The 18,247-nt window shown below is 45.5% G+C and overlaps 1 protein-coding gene and 1 long non-coding RNA gene across 4 annotated transcripts in view; one reads left to right on the forward strand and one right to left on the reverse strand.

Moving 5' to 3' along the window:
* The window catches only part of rnf126 (ring finger protein 126), a 43,871-nt gene extending 32,490 nt beyond the window's left edge, over positions 1–11,381 (reverse strand). For both annotated transcript variants that reach the window (XM_048559868.2, XM_048559867.2), the window contains exon 1: positions 11,267–11,381. In XM_048559868.2, coding sequence (XP_048415825.1) covers positions 11,267–11,338 — 72 coding nt within the window. In that variant the 5' untranslated portion in view covers positions 11,339–11,381. The remainder of the gene's footprint in view (positions 1–11,266) is intronic.
* Positions 10,985–16,863, forward strand: LOC125465897 (uncharacterized). 2 transcript variants are annotated; one of them, XR_009442794.1, is made up of 3 exons: positions 10,985–11,495; positions 12,621–12,780; positions 16,414–16,863. It is a non-coding gene; the product is annotated as an uncharacterized LOC125465897 (long non-coding RNA). The 2 variants fall into 2 exon arrangements; XR_009442795.1 differs by having other exon boundaries at positions 10,989–11,495; positions 12,663–12,780.
* The last annotated feature ends 1,384 nt before the right edge of the window (positions 16,864–18,247 follow it).

Raw genomic sequence — 18,247 nt, forward strand, 5'->3', positions numbered from 1 at the left:
GAAGAGAGGAGGGGGGGGGAGAAGAGAGGAGGGGGGGGGAGAAGAGAGGAGGGGGGGGAGAAGAGAGGAGGGGGGGGGAGAAGAGAGGAGGGGGGGGGAGAAGAGAGGAGGGGGGGGGAGAAGAGAGGAGGGGGGGGGAGAAGAGAGGAGGGGGGGGAGAAGAGAGGAGGGGGGGGGAGAAGAGAGGAGGGGGGGGGAGAAGAGAGGAGGGGGGGGGGAGAAGAGAGGAGGGGGGGGGAGAAGAGAGGAGGGGGGGGGAGAAGAGAGGAGGGGGGGGGAGAAGAGAGGAGGGGGGGGGAGAAGAGAGGAGGGGGGGGAGAAGAGAGGAGGGGGGGGGAGAAGAGAGGAGGGGGGGGGAGAAGAGAGGAGGGGGGGGGAGAAGAGAGGAGGGGGGGGGAGAAGAGAGGAGGGGGGGGGAGAAGAGAGGAGGGGGGGGGAGAAGAGAGGAGGGGGGGGGAGAAGAGAGGAGGGGGGGGGAGAAGAGAGGAGGGGGGGGGAGAAGAGAGGAGGGGGGGGGAGAAGAGAGGAGGGGGGGGGAGAAGAGAGGAGGGGGGGGGAGAAGAGAGGAGGGGGGGGGAGAAGAGAGGAGGGGGGGGGAGAAGAGAGGAGGGGGGGGGAGAAGAGAGGAGGGGGGGGGAGAAGAGAGGAGGGGGGGGAGAAGAGAGGAGGGGGGGGAGAAGAGAGGAGGGGGGGGAGAAGAGAGGAGGGGGGGGGAGAAGAGAGGAGGGGGGGGGAGAAGAGAGGAGGGGGGGGGAGAAGAGAGGAGGGGGGGGGAGAAGAGAGGAGGGGGGGGGAGATGAGAGGTGGGGGGGGGGAAGTGAGGAGGGGGGGGAAGAGAGGTGGGGGGGGGAAGAGAGGAGGGGGGGGGAAGAGAGGAGGGGGGGGGAGAGAGGTGGGGGGGGGAAGAGAGGTGGGGGGGGGAAGAGAGGAGGGGGGGGAAGAGAGGAGGGGGGGGGAAGAGAGGAGGGGGGGGGAAGAGAGGAGGGGGGGGAAGAGTGGTGGGGGGGGAAGAGAGGTGGGGGGGGAAGAGGAGGGGGGGGGAAGAGAGGAGGGGGGGGGAAGAGAGGAGGGGGGGGGAAGAGAGGAGGGGGGGGGAAGAGAGGAGGGGGGGGGAAGAGAGGAGGGGGGGGGAAGAGAGGAGGGGGGGGGAAGAGAGGAGGGGGGGGAAGAGAGGAGGGGGGGGGAAGAGAGGAGGGGGGGGGAAGAGAGGAGGGGGGGGGAAGAGAGGAGGGGGGGGGAAGAGAGGAGGGGGGGGGAAGAGAGGAGGGGGGGGGAAGAGAGGAGGGGGGGGGAAGAGAGGAGGGGGGGGAAGAGAGGAGGGGGGGGAAGAGAGGAGGGGGGGGGGAAGAGAGGAGGGGGGGGGAAGAGAGGAGGGGGGGGGAAGAGAGGAGGGGGGGGGGGAAGAGAGGAGGGGGGGGGGGATGAGAGGAGGGGGGGGGGAAGAGAGGAGGGGGGGGGAAGAGAGGAGGGGGGGGAAGAGTGGAGGGGGGGGAAGAGAGGAGGGGGGGGAAGAGAGGAGGGGGGGGAAGAGAGGAGGGGGGGGAAGAGAGGAGGGGGGGGTTGAGAGGAGGGGGGGGGAAGAGTGGAGGGGGGGGGAAGAGAGGAGGGGGGGGGGAAGAGAGGAGGGGGGGGGGGAAGAGTGGAGGGGGGGGGGAGAGTGGAGGGGGGGGGAAGAGAGGAGGGGGGGGAGAGAGGAGGGGGGGGGGGAAGAGAGGAGGGGGGGGGGAAGAGGAGGGGGGGGGGGGGAAAAGAGAGAGAGGGGAGAGCAGAAGGAAGATGGATAAAGGAGTTGGTCGGTGGAAAGGAGGCTGACAGGTCAAGGAGGCTGGGATGGAGCCAGTAAAAAAGATGGGTGTTGGTCAGTCCAGGGAAGATGGACAGGTCAAGGAGGTGGGGATGAGGCTGGTAGGTAGGAGGTGGGGGGAGAAAAAAAGGACGAATAGGTTGGAAAAAAAAAGGATGGATCGGTGAGGACGAGCTGGGCTGGTTTTGGGATGCGGTCGGGGGGTGGGGGGGGTGGGGGTTGTTAGGGTAGGGTAGGGGGATTTAAGCTTGTGAAGACGACATTGATACCATTGGGCTGCAGGGATCCCAAGTGAAATATGAGGTGCTGTTCCTGCAATCTTCGAGTGGCATCATTGTGGCCAGGATGGACATGTCGTTCAAAGGGTGGGGTGGAAGTGGTGCACAACTGGAAGATGGAGTTATTAGTCGCAAACTGAGCATAAGTGTTCCTCAAAGCAGTCTCCAAGCCTCTTCTTGGTTTCCCCAATGTAGGAGGCGGCCACATTGGGAACAGCGGATACGGTATACCACATTAGCAGATGTGCAGGTGAACATCTGTTTGATGTGGAAAGTTTTCTTGGGGCCTGGGACAAGTGTGAGTGGGAAGGTGTAGGGGCAGGCGTAGCACTTTCTGCGATTGTAGAGAAAAGTGCCGGTGGGGGTGTTGGGGCTGGTGGGGAGTGTGTAACGGACAAGGGAGTCATGGACAGAGTCGTCGCTCCAGAAGGCAGATAAGGGTGGGCAGGGAAAAATGTTTTTGGCAGTGGTGCTTTACATCAGTTTTATGCAGAAGTTGCCTGTACTGGCCAATAAGGTAAGTGTAGCATATTTGCATCAGAAAAGTCACGAACTAGATTGTTAACTTATCCAAACCTGTAAACTCTTACTTAGAAGGACAGGGGCAGCATATGATGAGACATCATCACTGCAAGTTTTCCTTCAAGCCCACACATCCTTGCTTGGAACTATATAGCTAGTTTTGAAAGATCAGACCAGACAATAACACTCAATGGTCCTGTTAGCACTGGATTTCATCCCCAGTTTAAACAAAAATGGAGGAAGCCATGCAGGCTAGTAAAGTGCTTAAAAGGACAAACTTGGCCAATCCTTCAATGTTGCTGGGCCAAAATCCTTGATCTCCCTTCTCACCAGGACAGAGACCACCAACACCCAAGGACTGTGACAATTCAGGATGCCACTTACCATTCCCACCACTGGCTTCTCAACGGCATTTAGAAATACTGATTTAATCAGTAATATCCACATTCAATGATCAAATAAACAAAATTGTTTGAATATATTGACATCACGCTTTGCATAAAATAGAGAAACATACAACAGTCACCTAATAAGCCAAAATAGTAAAACATTGCAGTAAGCTCATCGCTAGTGTAAGCAAAAACAGAAGTTGCTCAGCAGATCTGGCAGTATCTGTAAAGAGAAATCAGAGTTAACATTTTGAGTCCAGTGATCCTTCTGCATAACTTGTACAGAAACTGCTGTTTTTGGTTTTTATTAGCACCAGCAATCTTGGATTTCAGACCGAAGCTTCAAATTAAGTAAATGATAACTTTAAATCAGATCAGTCTAAAAAGATTTATCTAATTAATACATAAACTTTTAAAAAGTGCTAAACATCACTGAAGGCATTATCATTCTGACTAAAATCAAATGAAGATTTAAAACAAGAACGAAATAATTGTCTATTTTGCCCATAATGACCATTGAGCATCTCAATGCTTTGTATCCAATAAAATACTTTTAAAGTGTACTAACTGGCTGTAGTAAATAAAATAAAACTTTCACAAATAGAAAACAAATAATGCCATTATTGTGTTGCTAAGTAATGGCAACTGATGAATAAATAATCGGCCAAACACTACTCTAGGCTGGGACTTCTTTGAGCGTAGGAGGTTGAGGGGTTACCTTATACAGGTTTATAAAAATCACAAGGGGCATGGATAAGATTAATAGCAAGAGTCATTTCCCAAGGGTAGGGTAGTTCAAAACTAGGGGACATATTTTTGAGGCGAGTGGAAAAAGATTTAAAAGGACAGGAGGGGCAATTTTTTTTGAAAAACAGTGGTTTATGTGTGGAATGAACTGCCAGAGAAATAAGTGAATGCAGGTATAGTTAGAATATTTAAAAGACATTTAGACAGTTTTTGAGTAGGAAAGCTGTGGAGGGATATGGGCCATAATGCAGGCTAGTGAGAATAATTTAGTTTGGGAACAAGGTCAGCATGGACTAGTTGGACTGAAGGCTTTGTTTCCAGACTGTATCACTCTGACTCACAAAACAGGAGGAACTAGTAATATCATCATTAGATCTACTAGGATGACCAGTGATACGCATAGAAATCTTGGTGGAATATGAATATTTGTCAATGGTGCTAATGCAAATAAACACAGTATAGTTGGTACTGCCTCCAAAATGATCAACATCCATCTTTTAAATTTACTTGACAGGAATGAAGGGAAAAGGCAGCCCTGCTGACCATGTAGTGGTCAGAGAGTACTGCACAGTGTATCAGCCAAAGTTGTCATCTCAAGACCTGGGGTAAGATTTTAATCCACAAACTTCAGACTCAGAGGTACAAGAGCGCTATCAACTAAGCCACAACTGACACCATTGCCAATTTAATCTGCCTTGGCCCTAAGTTAGAGAATTCCATCCTCAAATCTATCATACACAATCTCTCCTCTTTTAAAGATGCTGTTCAATTTTTTTTTCCCTTTTATAAGATTTCTGGTTATAGATCCTATTATCTTCCATAATGGCTTGGTGTCAGAAGGTTTTCTTAATAATGCACTCGCTAAGCAACTTAGGCTGCTCTACTATGTTAAGTGGTTACATAAATGCAAATTATGCTCAATGTGAAGAATACATTTTCAACACACATTTGACACACAGTAGCCTGAACAGACTAATTTTAACGCAGATTTTCTGAGTTGGATGAATTTGTAATGAAACTCTTTACAATGTGTCATAGCAATGACTGATAACTCTCAGCTCAAAAAAGTACCCATGCTGTATTACTGCTCCCTCCACCATTCTAACTGGTTCTCAAGACTGGGCAGTAGTCTAGTTCTAGTACAGCTACAACTCGAGCATCTATTAGACAATGCAACAATTTGTCCAGGCATGCACTGTCCGCTAGAAGCAGGGCAAATCCAACCCAACTGCTGCTCCAATCCATCCTCAAAGTGATGGAAGAGGTCGTCAATAGTTCTAGAAGTGGCATTTAATTGACATTAATTTGCTTATTAATGCTGAGTTTAGGTCTCTCAAGCTCAACATTGGACACCACCAACCAATATTCATTCTTTCCACTACCTTATCTACCACAGTACGTACCACCTACAAGGTGCATTGCAACAACTGCAGCATTACTTCAAAACTTTACAAATCCCCAATTTCCACTTCTTAAAAAAGGCAGCAGGCACAAGGGAACGCCTCTATTTGCAAGCTTCTACTCCCAAGGCACAAAGCATCCTGATTTGGCAATATTTCATTGTTCCTTCATTGTTAGGAGGAGCGATCCAGCTCCTTGATTTAATAATTTGTGCAGCTACTTCATATGGACTGCAGCAGTTCAAGGCGGCAGCTCACTGTCACCTTCTCAGGGGGAATTTCGGATGAACAGTAAATGGCTGGTCTAGCCAGTGATGGTCACATTTCATGACTATAGCAAATAAAAATACACAGGGTCTCTTGGGGCAGCATTCTGCCCAAACACTTCTCATGTGAAATAGTGATAGCTACCAGGGAGCAGAAGGGAGACAATTCCATTTGAAATTAATTTGAATCAAGGTTCCAAAAGGAAAGAAAGATTCTAATCCCCCACAGCCCCAAGCAGTAGAAATAAATACACAAACTCAAAATGTATAGTTTATTTGAATCAAAAAGCAATTCAAATACAAATACAATCTTCAAACTGATATAGCTTACAACCACAGCATACACATATGTAGTCACATTTTGTGCTGTCACTATTATACACAATGCTATTTTCTATTATACACAATGCTATTTTCATAACCTGTGAACATTATACTGAAAGAGAAAACAATGATGTCTGTTCTAGTCACGAGCTGTAATGGTAAAAGCAGGGTGACTATTCAAATCAGAAAATAAAGTAACCATCCACAAAACAGACATCACTGGAACAAAAGGAGTACCAACAACATAATGGATACTAAAGTCCGACCACCATGGAAACTAGTATATAAGATAAATGAACAGGAAAAAACAGCTACATTTACAACTTAAACAAAAATTTTCAAACCTTTTTCCACCAAACTTAAAATATTCATACATCTGACTAGTTCAAGTGTGTTATCTGATTAATTTCACCCAGGGGAAGGTCACATCTGCCGCGTTTGCCAATTATAGATCTTTCTTTCCTTCATACTACCATCACTGCGATACTCCCCACAGATGTTTATACATATAGTTAGGAACTTATAGAAATAATTGTCTATAAATTTATACAGGCTGATTCTCTGGTCAGAAGTTAGTCGTCTAGAAAAGGGGAAAAAAAATGCACGAAAACACTGGTTTTGAGTGAAGTGACAATATGTAGATAGCTTTGGCAAATAGGGTTAAGGAGAATCCACAGGAATTCCACAAATAGATTAAAAGGAAGGTTGCCTATGTGTGGAACTGCAGGAGATGAGGGAAGACACTAAATGAGTATTTTGCATCTGTGTTTACTGTGGAGAATGATATGGAGGATAGACAACATGTGGAAATAAATAATGTCATCTTGAAAAATGCCCATATTATAGAGGTGGTGGTACTGGTTATCTTAAAACACAACGGTTGATAAATCACAGGGACCTGATCAGGTGTACCCTAGAACTCTATGGGAAGCTAGGAAACTGATTGCTGCGCCCCTTGCTGAGATATTGTATCATCGATAACCACATGAGGGGCACTGGAAGACTGTACATTGGCTAATTTGGTGCCACTATTTAAGAAAGGTGGTAAGGAAAAGCCAGGGAACTAGAGTCTGGTGAGTTTGACATCAGTGGTGGGCAAGTTACTGGAGGGAACCCTGAGGAACAGGATTTAATGCATTTAAAAAAGCAAGGGCTGATTAGGGACAGTCAACATGGCTGTGTGTGTGGGAAATCATATCTCACTAACTCAATCGAGTTTTTTGAAGTAAAGGAGAGGATTGATAGCGGCAGAGCAGTGGGTGCGATCTACGTGGGCTTCAGTAAGGTGTCTGACAAGGTTCTTCATGGTACAGGGAGAACTTGCCATTTGAATACAGAAATAGATTGAAGGTAGAAAACAAGTGTGGTGGAGGTTTGCTTTCCAGACTGGAGGCATGTGACCAATGTTGTACCAAAAGAATCAGCACTGGGTCCACTGCTTTTCATCATTTATGCAAGTGATTTGGATGTGAACATAGGAGGTATGATTAGTAATTTTGCAGATGACACCAAAATCAGAGGTAGAGTGAACAGGCTTCTACTCAATACAATGGGGCCTTGATCAGATGGGCCAATGGGCTGAGGAGTGGCAGATGGAGTTTAACTTAGATAAATGTAAGATGTTGCATTTTGGAAATACAAAACAGGGCATGACTTATACACTTAACAGCAAGATCCTGGGGAGCGTTGCCGAACAAAGATCTTGGTGTGCAGGTTCACAGTTCTTTGTACGTGGAGTCACGGGTAGATAGGATAGTGAAAGTGATGTTTGGTATGCTTGCCTTTATTGATCAGTACATTGAGCAGAGGCACTGCAAGGCTATATTGCAGCTGTACAGGATATGTGAATACAGCATGCAGTTCTGTTCTCCGTGCCATAAGAAGAATGTTGTGAAATTTGAAAGGGCTCAGCAAAGATTTACAAGGATGAGGCCAGAGTTAAAGGATTTTAGTTTTCAGGAGAGGCTGAACAGCCTAAGACCTTTTATCCCTGGAGCACTAGAGGCTGAGGGGTGACTTTATACAGATTTACAAAATGACGGGCATGAATAGGGTAAATAGCCAAGGTCTTTTCCCCAGGGTGGGGGCATCCAAAATTAAAAAGCATTGGTTTAAGGAGAAAGGGGAAAAGATTTAAAGGGGCCCGCGAAGCAATATTTTCATGCAGAATGATGCTCATGTGGAATGAGTGGTCAGGGGTTGGGGGGGGGGGGGGGGGGGAGGGGAGAAGAGAGGCTGGTACAATTACAACATTTAAAAGGCATCTGGATGGGTACATGAATAGGAAGAGCTTAGAGGGAAATGTACCAAATGCTGGAAAATGGGACTAGATTAATTTAGGACATTTGGTTGGCATGGACAAGTTGGACCAAAAAGTGTGTTTCTCCACACCATACAGCTCCATGACTAGGTATTTGCACAATAAAATTGTCACAAGTCATCGTGGCATTGCCTAAAAATTTACAGCACAGAATGTTAAGGTCATTTGATCCAAATGATCTGTACCAGTTTTTGTTTCAAGGAACTGCCTCCTACTCTACTTCATATATCCACATTTGTACCTGCACCTCACCATGTGCTTATGCAGATTCACCTTAAAACGATCACTATTTATTACAGCGGAAAAGAACGGCCTCAGGCTTTAATACTCTTGAAATAAACTGAATTAGAAGTTGTATGAGTGGTTATCCATACTCAAAAGGACAAAATGGAAGCCAAGTGAACACTCAATGCAATGTAGTGCAAGTTGCAGGAACAAAGCATAATTAACTAAAAGCAAAACAGGGAAAGTGGTCACATGTTTTGATCTGGTACTTTCTAGGGACTAGCATTCAACCTCTCCTGAGACTGCATGTACACCTTACAATAGAAAGAGAAAGGCACTGAAGCAACTAACTGGTACTTTCTGTCATAAACATACAGCTAAATTACTACAAAGGGTCAGATTTGTTTCAGTGATATTAGTTTAGAGATATAATGTCAACACAACATAAGAATCTCTACTGCCATCCTTTTTTAAATTGCTCCCATTTTAATAGGGCAGAAGGGCATGGCTTGGTTTTGCATTTCAGAGTCACCACGTCATATAGTCCACTGCTGCATTGGACTGTCAGCCTAGGTTCAGCAACCAGGTCTCTCAAACTGGTACTCATCCCACAATCTTGTGGCTCAGAGGCAGTGGAACATGGCTAACCCGCACCTACTCTCATTTAATCATTTCAAGCTTGAGAAACACCAAGACAGAATGTTCTAGAGCACAAAGTAAAAACACAACTGCAAGGCGAAACAGAAAACTAACTAGGGAAATGACTCATCACCCACTTGGTGAGCAGTTACAATTTTTACAGGTATAAAATTCAACAACAGGAATCAGATCATTCACAGTAAATCTCAGAAGTAGTCTGAGTTATATTTTGCAAATTGTACTTTTGAGTTTTTGAAAAGGAATTACAAACTGATTCTCAAGGTGGTTTTAGATCATCAAGATCTAACCACCATCCCATTGCCACTGACACACACCAATATATTGTCAGCCAATACATAATCAGCACCTAAAATCAGACATGATTGACAACATTGGACTTATCCTCTTGGAAGAAAACAAAAATATAATATAGAAAATCTTTTTTTCTGCAAATAAGCATTTTCTTACTTCCTCGATTTATTTCCAGTGATCTATAGGTGGCGCATTGTGAAAGGCTTCCCAGATTCTGCTCATACTACATAGTGACACATGGTGTCACCCATGTCCAAGAATGGAGAAAGCTGTAGATCTTTCCATATTAAGCCTATAGCATTACCAAAAGAAAGGCAGCTCATGAGGGTCATGACACTGGAGACTTTCCACTGAATTCAAAAGTCACACTGTTTCTTTTTGTTTCAGTTACAATTTTCCCAGTTCATTGTAGCAGTAAGCAAATAAAATACTACATACTTGTAGTGAAATAAGCGAATATTGTGAAGTAAGATGAAATCATCTAATGCTTTAATTCTGCCCAGTTGCAAGTGAGCAGATATAGTCATGCAAGACTGCCCTGCAGTCTGGTTTAAACTGAACTATATTCATAATTAAAAACCAAAACAAAATAGAAGCTTGTTGGGTCACCTATCCTCTCGCACCCCCATAGGTCTGCCTTACCTGCTGAATGTTTCCAGCATTTCCTGCTATCATATCAGATTTCCACTATCAACAGTATTACACAATTGAACCATAGAATCTGAACTAAATTACAGCAATTGAAGATAATCATCAAGCACCTAAACAGGTAGTTCAAATTGTACAAGATGAACTTTCATACTAATTCATTTAGAAGCTAGCCTAGAAATAGGTGAAGAACTCTTAAGGAGAAAGAAATTAAATGAAATAAAAGTCTATAAGATATTTATATCAAATAAGTGACACCATGGAAGCATATTACAGATGTTAGAGAGGTCTTGTATTCTTGACCCCTGCCAAGCCACAAATCCACATTAAAAAGGTGTGGGGGTAGAGGAACCCAGTGCCCAACAAGTTGTCATCTCACTTCTGACTTCAACCACTAGCTATGCACACCAGCAGCTACATTTCAGGAATCTCGACTTGGCAACTGTGCAGAACGAAGCAAAGGGACCCATCAGCTACAGCTGGCGTGATGCAAGAATGCCACTCCTTCAAGGTGCACAAAGACTGACAATGAACAGGTATAGCGTAACAGGCAGATCTGAACACACCAGGACGACAAATGGGTCACAACACAGTTGAATACATGTGGACATACACACAGCACAGTCATGGCACTCACGGCAAGTTACCAGACAGCAGTAAAGAGCCTGGGTACCTCTCACTTGTGCTCTCTTACACATAGATATCACAGTCCATAGTTAGTCATGGAACAGCACAACCAAATTTGGCATACCATGACAGATATGGACACAGTTAAGCATAGAATAGCATAGCCACATGCAACATTCCATAACACCAAACGTGTCCAGAGTTAGTCATAGCCAACTGTGGAATGTGGCAAATTAGCTAGCTACAAACCAGAGGAAGTGAAAGAAGCTAACGTGGCTTCTGTAAGGCAGAAAGGATGGGGAAGGAATTCGACTGAGCTGAAATCGGGTGGAGCGGGCTGGTTGTCAGAGGGAGCACCAAAAAAGTTCCTGAAATTCCAAAAGAAGGAATCTGAAGTTGCCGGGCTTGGAGGTTTTGATGGGGGTTCCGCGCCTGCGCACTAAGGGTTGCCCAGTGTGGCGGGGGGCAATATTTCGCAAAGCAGAGCCGGAGCCCGGCTCGTGGGAGAGACTGAAAGAGAGGCCCAAGGCTCCAACTTGTATTGGCTCTGAAACCGCTGCTGGCTCCCTACCCCCCCCGAACCCCCAACCAACATCACTCGCCGTGTCAGCTCGGACCGGGCCCGTCACCCTCACCGTCAGAGTCCAAACGACAAAATGCATTTTTCTTTAAAAAAAACACAAAATTAACCCACGGAACAAAACCGACCGGTAATTCGCAGGGAGGAGAGGAGAGTGGGGTGAGGGTCGAGAGTTGTGGACTCACGGGCAGCCTGGGGAGAATCTCGGCCGAGCAGCGGTGACAGAAATAGCGAGAGAGTGAGGAAGCCTCCGCCATATTCACGTAAAGCCGCCACAGTGACGTACAATACGGGTGCCCCGGCGTATCCAACATATGACCTCACACGCCAATTGTGACGCACTTGGATCTGTCAATCACCGGAGAGCGGAGGGTCTGTTGTTATTCGCGACCCACTCGTGTGTCTTAACTCTGGGTGTGTTTTTATATAATGACCGCTGACCTGGGCTTTCTTACCCGATTCGCCTTCTTCCCCTCCCGTTGGTCATGGCGACAGTGAGGAGCCGCCACTACCGACTCTGACAGGGACAACCGGCTTGGCGCCTTCTGCTTGTCTTCCTCCACGGGCCGCCGCCGGGGCCTGTTCAACCTCGCTGGGCCCAGGCTCCAAGTGTGAACCATTGTAGGCCCCTCGTTCCACCCCCCACACCATCGAGCCGGTCCTGCCATTCAATAAGATCGGAGGCTGGCTATATTTCAACCTCCTGCGCATCCCCAGCGGTCTTTCACCCTCTTCATTCGGTCTAACCAGTGGTATTCGAACGCTCCCAACAGCAGGTGGTTTTACATTGGCAACATCAAACTGTTCATTTAGCAATGATCCCGACCTTCCTAGTTGCCGTTTCAATAACCCTCCTTGCACTCCTGCTAGCCTTTCAGGCCTGGGCTTGGTACAGTGTTCCAATGAAGTACAATCCCAGGAACCACACTTCACTTTCCACTTCGGCAGTTTACAACTGCGAGGACTCATTATTGAATTCCACGACTTCAGACGCCCGACCTCATGCTGTCTGCTGTCCGTTTCCCTTACATTCTTCCCCCTTCTCCCCAGTAACACAGTCAAGTCTCGTTTGTGTTTTATTCACTTAACTGTCGGCAGGGAGGACCCTTTTTCTCCCTTTCAGTTCTCAATTCATATCAATTTTTACGTCTCCATTTCTTTTCAATGACAATTAGCAACCCCATTATCTTTTCTGCTGGCCCTCTGCAACTATCTGTTGCTCCCTTTGCTCATCCATCACTTTAGTCCAATGTAGAAAAACCATCAGTCTCAACCCCTTTTATTTCTAAAGGAGAGACATATTAACTCTGTTTTTCTCTCCACAGATGCTGTCAGACCTGCTGGGTTTTTCTGGAAGTTTCTGTGTTTGTTTCAGATTTCTATCAACTATAGTATTTGCTCTTGTGTCTTTTTACAGGAGTGCTGTTAGGGAGAGATTTTGACCTGACCACTGTGAATGAATATAATTCTGAAGAAGGGTCATTTTAAAGTCAAACTGTTCACTCTCTCTCTCTCTCTCTCTCTCTCTCTCTGATGAAGAGTCATCTAGACTGGAAACTTTAGCTTGCTCTCTCTCCATAGATGCTGTCTGACCCATTGTGATCTCCAGCATATTTTGTCCTTAATCTCTCCCCTTGCCTGAGGTGTAGTGATCACCAACGGTTGTCTCTCTGTAATGAGAGAAAAGCCCTATGGCCTGGTAAGACTATGGTGACTTATTTAAACTTGTTGTGATATTTAATATGGTGCTTTTGTTATCAAATTGCAGTGAAATAGAGAACATTGCATTCCAACTCAAGAGCCATTTAAAACACTGACTTGAAATAGCACATATTTTAATTGCAAAACAAATCAGCGCTCATCATCCCTCCACTACGTTATGTATTCTGAAGGAATGTCATGTAAAATATTTGCCTCTAATTAGCCCACCTTGACGGTCATTTTGCATATTTATCATTCTTGAAGAAGTCATCAGGGCCTCATGTTCTTCATACTTCATTTTCCTTGAGGAGTTCTCCAATTGATCATTCTCAGGATGTGGGGAATGCTGACAAACAGGCATATGGATAGGCATAGTAGGAACTGCAGATGCTAGAGAATCTGAGATAACAAGGCATAGAACTTTTCTGAAGCAGAGTCTAGATCCGAAACATCAGCTTTGCTGCTCCTCTGATGCTGCTTGGCCTGCAGTATTCATCCTGTTCTACACCTTGTTATCTTATATATAGGTAACTAATCTATAATCTCATTGCTCAAGGAAAGTGTTGCTGGGTATCGTCTCGGTTTAATAGAACTCGCCTTTGTGTCGGTTCGGCTACCTGATTGATCCTGCCAGTAGCTTATGCTTGTCTCAAAGATTAAGCCATGCATGTCTGAGTGCAAACGGCTGGTACAGTGAAACTGCGAATGGCTCATGAAATCATTACGCAAAGCAGGGCAGGACTTATACAGTCAATGGTAGGGCCCTGGGAAGTGTTGCCGAGCAACATGACCTTGGGATGCAGGTGCATACTTCCTTGAAAGTGGTGTCACAGATAGAAAGGGTCGTGATGGTGTTTGGTGTGCTTGCCTTTAAAAAGGGGAGACTCAATAGCTCAGTGGTTAGCTCTGCTGCCTCATGGTGCCAGCGACCCGGGTTCAATCTCAGCCTAGGGCTACTGTCTGTGTGGAGTTCCTCCCAGAGTCCAAAGATGTGCATGTTAGGTGGATTGGCCAAGCTAAATTGCCCATAATACACAGGATTTTTAGGTTAGCTCGATTAGCCATGAGAATGGTTACAAGGGTGGGGTAGGAGGGTGAGGCTGGGTGGGCTGCTGTTCAGAGAACCAGTGTGGACTTGTTGGGCCAAGTGGTCTGTTTCCACATTGTAGGGATTCAGTGATTCTACTGGGTTGGAACGGTAGCTCAGTGGTTGGCATTCCTGCCTTGCAACACCAGGGACCCAGTTTCAATTCCACCCTTGGGTGACTGTCTGTGTGGGGTTTGTACATTCTCCCTGTGTCTGCGTGGGTTTCCCTCCATATTCCAAAGATGTGCAGGTTAGATAGATTGGCCGTGCTAAATTGCCCCATAGTGTCCAGGGTTATTTAGGTGGGTTAGACGTGGAAAATGCCAAGGTAAGGGAATGGGTCTGGGTGGGATACTCTTCAACAGAGCAATGTGGACCTGTTGAGCTGAATGGTCTGTTTCCACACTGTAGGGACTCAATGACTCTAAATTTAGTCTCTATAATGGTGAACACTGAACTAACTGAATTTTTGTAAAAGCCCATCCTATTTATTAAAGTTCTTTAATGAAGAAAATATGCTGTTCTAATACAGTCTAGTCTATTTATGACAAAAAGCTCAATCTGTTTGATTCTTAACTGCTTTTTTAAATGATGTAGTAAGCCACTCAGTTACGAAACTGAGCAGTACATTCTTGCAATGTATATAATTAATTAATAATAAAAAAAAGGAGTTTTACTCTTGCTTCTAACCAAATAGGTGTTCTTTTCTGGGTTGCAATCCTTTTTCGATATGGGCAGCACATTAGTCTTTTTCCAACTGACTAAAACTTCCCCACGTGCCATTATTACCTCTATAAAGATAGACAATGTCTCACATAACTGAAGAAGGGTTTAGACTAGAAACGTCAGCTTTCCTGCTCCTCTGATGCTGCTTGGCCTGCTGTGTTCATCCAGCTCCACACCTTGTTTCACATAAATGCTCCTTCTTCATTTTCAGTGCTCTAGGCTAAATACCTTCCAACACTTGGGGATTTTTTTGTATAGAGTTCAGTTAATCTGCTAAAGCTTCCAGCTCATTTGTAACAAAGTTGATTGTACTTGTGGTATCAAATTTTGTTTGGAGATGAAACGTTACTCCTGTCTTCCCTTGTAAATACTGGTAAGAAGTATTTATTCAGAATATTTGCATTTTATGCTCATCAGTAGCTTAAAGTCTGTTTGGGTCCCATACTTAACTCATCTTTGCCTGCCTCCTGTTATATTAAAAGATTTTTTTGCTATACTTACAGTAGGAGTTGTAGACACGCTCACCGAGCTGGTGGGTTTGGCTGCAAACATTTTGTCACCATGCTAGGTAACGTCATTACCGCGCCTTTGGTGAAACGTCAGTGTTCTGTCCCGCTTGTTATTTATATGCTTCAGTTTGCTAGTGTGATTGGTATTACTTCCATTTTGATTCTCAGAGATTTTTACCCCAGTGTGTTTGTTGATGGAGTTCCAGTTGCAACACCAGGCCTCCAGGAATTTCCTGTCGTGTCTCTGTTTGGCTTGTTGATTATCGATGTGTTGTCCTAGTCAAATTCATGTCCCTCCTTGTCCGTGGATAGTGAGATAAGTGAGAATTGGTCGTGTTTCTTGGTGGCTAGTTGGTGTTCATGTATCCATTTAGTCGGTTTTCTTCCGGTTTGGCCTATGTAGAGTTTCTCACAGTGCTTGCATGGTATTTTGTATATTACCTGAGTTTTGCTGGTGTTGGGTATGGAATCCTTTACGTTCATCAGTAGCTGTCATAGGGTGATTGTCGGTTTGTGGGCTACTCTGATACCTAAGAATCTGAGTAGTCTTGTGGTCATCTCTGAAATGACCTTAATGTGTGTTAGGGTGATAAGTGATTCTGGTTGTGTTGTGACTTCCTCTGTGGTCTGTCTTGGCGGATTGTGCTTTTCAGATATCCATTGCCTTTGAAGACTCCGTATAAGTGTTCCTGTTCTATTTTGTGTGGCTCCAGGTTGCTGCAATGTGTTGTGGCTCATTTAACTAGCATCTTGATGCAGCTCCATTTGTGGCTGTTGGGGTGGTTGCTAGTGTAATTGAGCATTTGGTCCATATGTGTGGTCTTTCTATATGCTAGTCTGGAGTTCCCCATTTTTTTTTTGCGTTCCACCGTTACGTCCAGGAAGAGTAGTTGATTGATGTTCTCTTTTTTCATGAATTTCATCCTGGTTAGAATGTTGTTTGTGCCGGTGGGTCTGTTATAGGTTAGCGTGTTTAATAAACACAAAGGTATCATCTACATATCGGACCCAAAGTTTGGGCTGTATAGAGGGGACCACTGTCCGCTCTAACCTTTGCACTACTGTTTCTGCAGTCAGTCCTGATATTGGGGATCCCATTGGTGTTCCGTTGATTTGTTCGTATGTGTTGTCATTGAAGGTGAAGTGGGTTGTGACTTTATCCTACACTCTCTGATCAGCCATACCCTTCCCTCTCCTTTCTGGCAAGATAGTGACTAGGTAAGACACTCCATTTGGACCTCCACTCTGTTTGTCAGTTGACTTTTTTTTGTGCCCTTTTTTTTCCTGTCCTTTCTCTCTACATCTGCAGTAATTCTTCCCCACCCCTTTTAACTACCTGCCGAAGGAGTCTGTAAGGAGCTGGCTTGTGACTGGGAACCACATGGCAGGAGCTGAACGCGCAGGTTGTGTCCTGCAGCAACAGTGGATCAAGTCTAGACTGGAGCGAAGGCAGTGGATCAAGAGTGGGCTGGTGAGGCAGCCCAGAGCAGGGTGATAAGGCAACAGTGGCAAGATCGGGCCAGTCGGACAACTGGGAGCGGGACGCTGGCAGAAGCATGGCGACGGTTGGAAAGCCCAGAACGGGCTTTGGCAAGGACTGTTAAACTCTCTTGTTATCTTTTTTTTAAAAATCTTATTCTAACTTAATGTGAATGGCACCATGTATGTATAGTGACGCTACGCACTTTTCACTGTATTTTTGCATTGAATACATGTGACAATAAATGATTCAATTCAATAAACTATTCAATTCATTTGTTATGTTGCTGCATTGTCTGTGTGGATTGCCAACTTCAGGCAGGAATTTTCAATGTTTAGTCAAAAGTGTTTTGTCGAATGAGATTCACTGGAGTCCTGTGTGCCATGACACACAGATACTTTCCACTTGTATTCTTCCACTCTTCACCTCGTTAATTATGCAACCTGGCTCCTTGGCATCCTTGTCTGGGAATCATATGGCAGGACAGAAAGAAGGTGGTTTATTTAAAGCCAAGCTGCACGCCCGTTCAAGTGTTATAAGCCAGGAACTGGCATTCACCAGTGATCCCTTTTAGCTTCATGAGGGCTCTGCCACTCCAAGGGTCTGCACGCAAAGCTCAGCATGTCAGTGACGTTTCCAGCATTGACTAATGCTTTTAAAAAGTTGCTGCCATGCATGAACCTTAGGTTGGTGAAGAAGGACAAAAAAAAGGTGAATATGCTGCTGCACTATTATCATCATAAAATGGCCGCGAAATACACATTAATCCCTCTCAACGGACAGGAACCTAGAGGTACTAATGGACTGTGAGGTGGAGAGGTGAGCCATCCTTTTTCCTTGCAGACAACCAAAGGAGGCAACATGGTAAGACACAACCAGACTGGATACACATTGCAGTGCTGGTCAATGGTGTCTTTCAAGGTAAATTAAATGCACAGTAGTGGAGGAAGAAGGTTAGTGATCTTCTAAGCACCATGGATAAGTGCCACCATCTCTTTGCTACCTCATTCTTACAGGGACCATAGGGGATGAATTGGTAAGCCTCTCAGCTGTACCCTCCATCAGCTCAGAAACGTGGATGTCAGTGGACACTTTTACTTGATTAGATTTGTTGCACAGTTCTATAGTCATACCACTGAAATATCTCTGCTCCTGGTCAAGGAAGAATTGGCACATCTCAGTGGCATTCAGAGGACTACAAGAGACCAGGAACCTGCTCAGTCCCAGCTAAGAGATGATCCAATGGTCTCAGCCATTGATACTTTGTCAAAATGCACAAACAGGCACAGGAGCAACAGGCAGGTTTATCTTAGGCAGTTAATAAGCTGGATTGAGAGCACCAACATTATCACTGCGATGTTGGCTTTGGCATGTATGCATCTGGCTGCCTGAATGGAGAGGTTAGTGATCACCATGGTCATCCAAGAATGGCACTCGCAGTGTCTGCTGAACGTGCAGACAGGTCTGCAGCTACACTCTAGCCATAGGTACTCAACATCAGTGGCACAGCAAGAGTGAGCCCTGACCTCATTTAATTTGCCCCTTTCTCCCAGGAAGACAGGCTACAGGCACCCAAAGACAAAGGAACCACATTTAGGCTGAAATTGTGATCAGAGATAATGGGAACTGCAGATGCTGGAGAATCCAAGATAACAAAGTGTGG

This window comes from Stegostoma tigrinum, chromosome 30, assembly GCF_030684315.1.
Source record: "Stegostoma tigrinum isolate sSteTig4 chromosome 30, sSteTig4.hap1, whole genome shotgun sequence".
In the NCBI taxonomy this organism is placed as follows: Eukaryota; Metazoa; Chordata; class Chondrichthyes; order Orectolobiformes; family Stegostomatidae; genus Stegostoma; species Stegostoma tigrinum.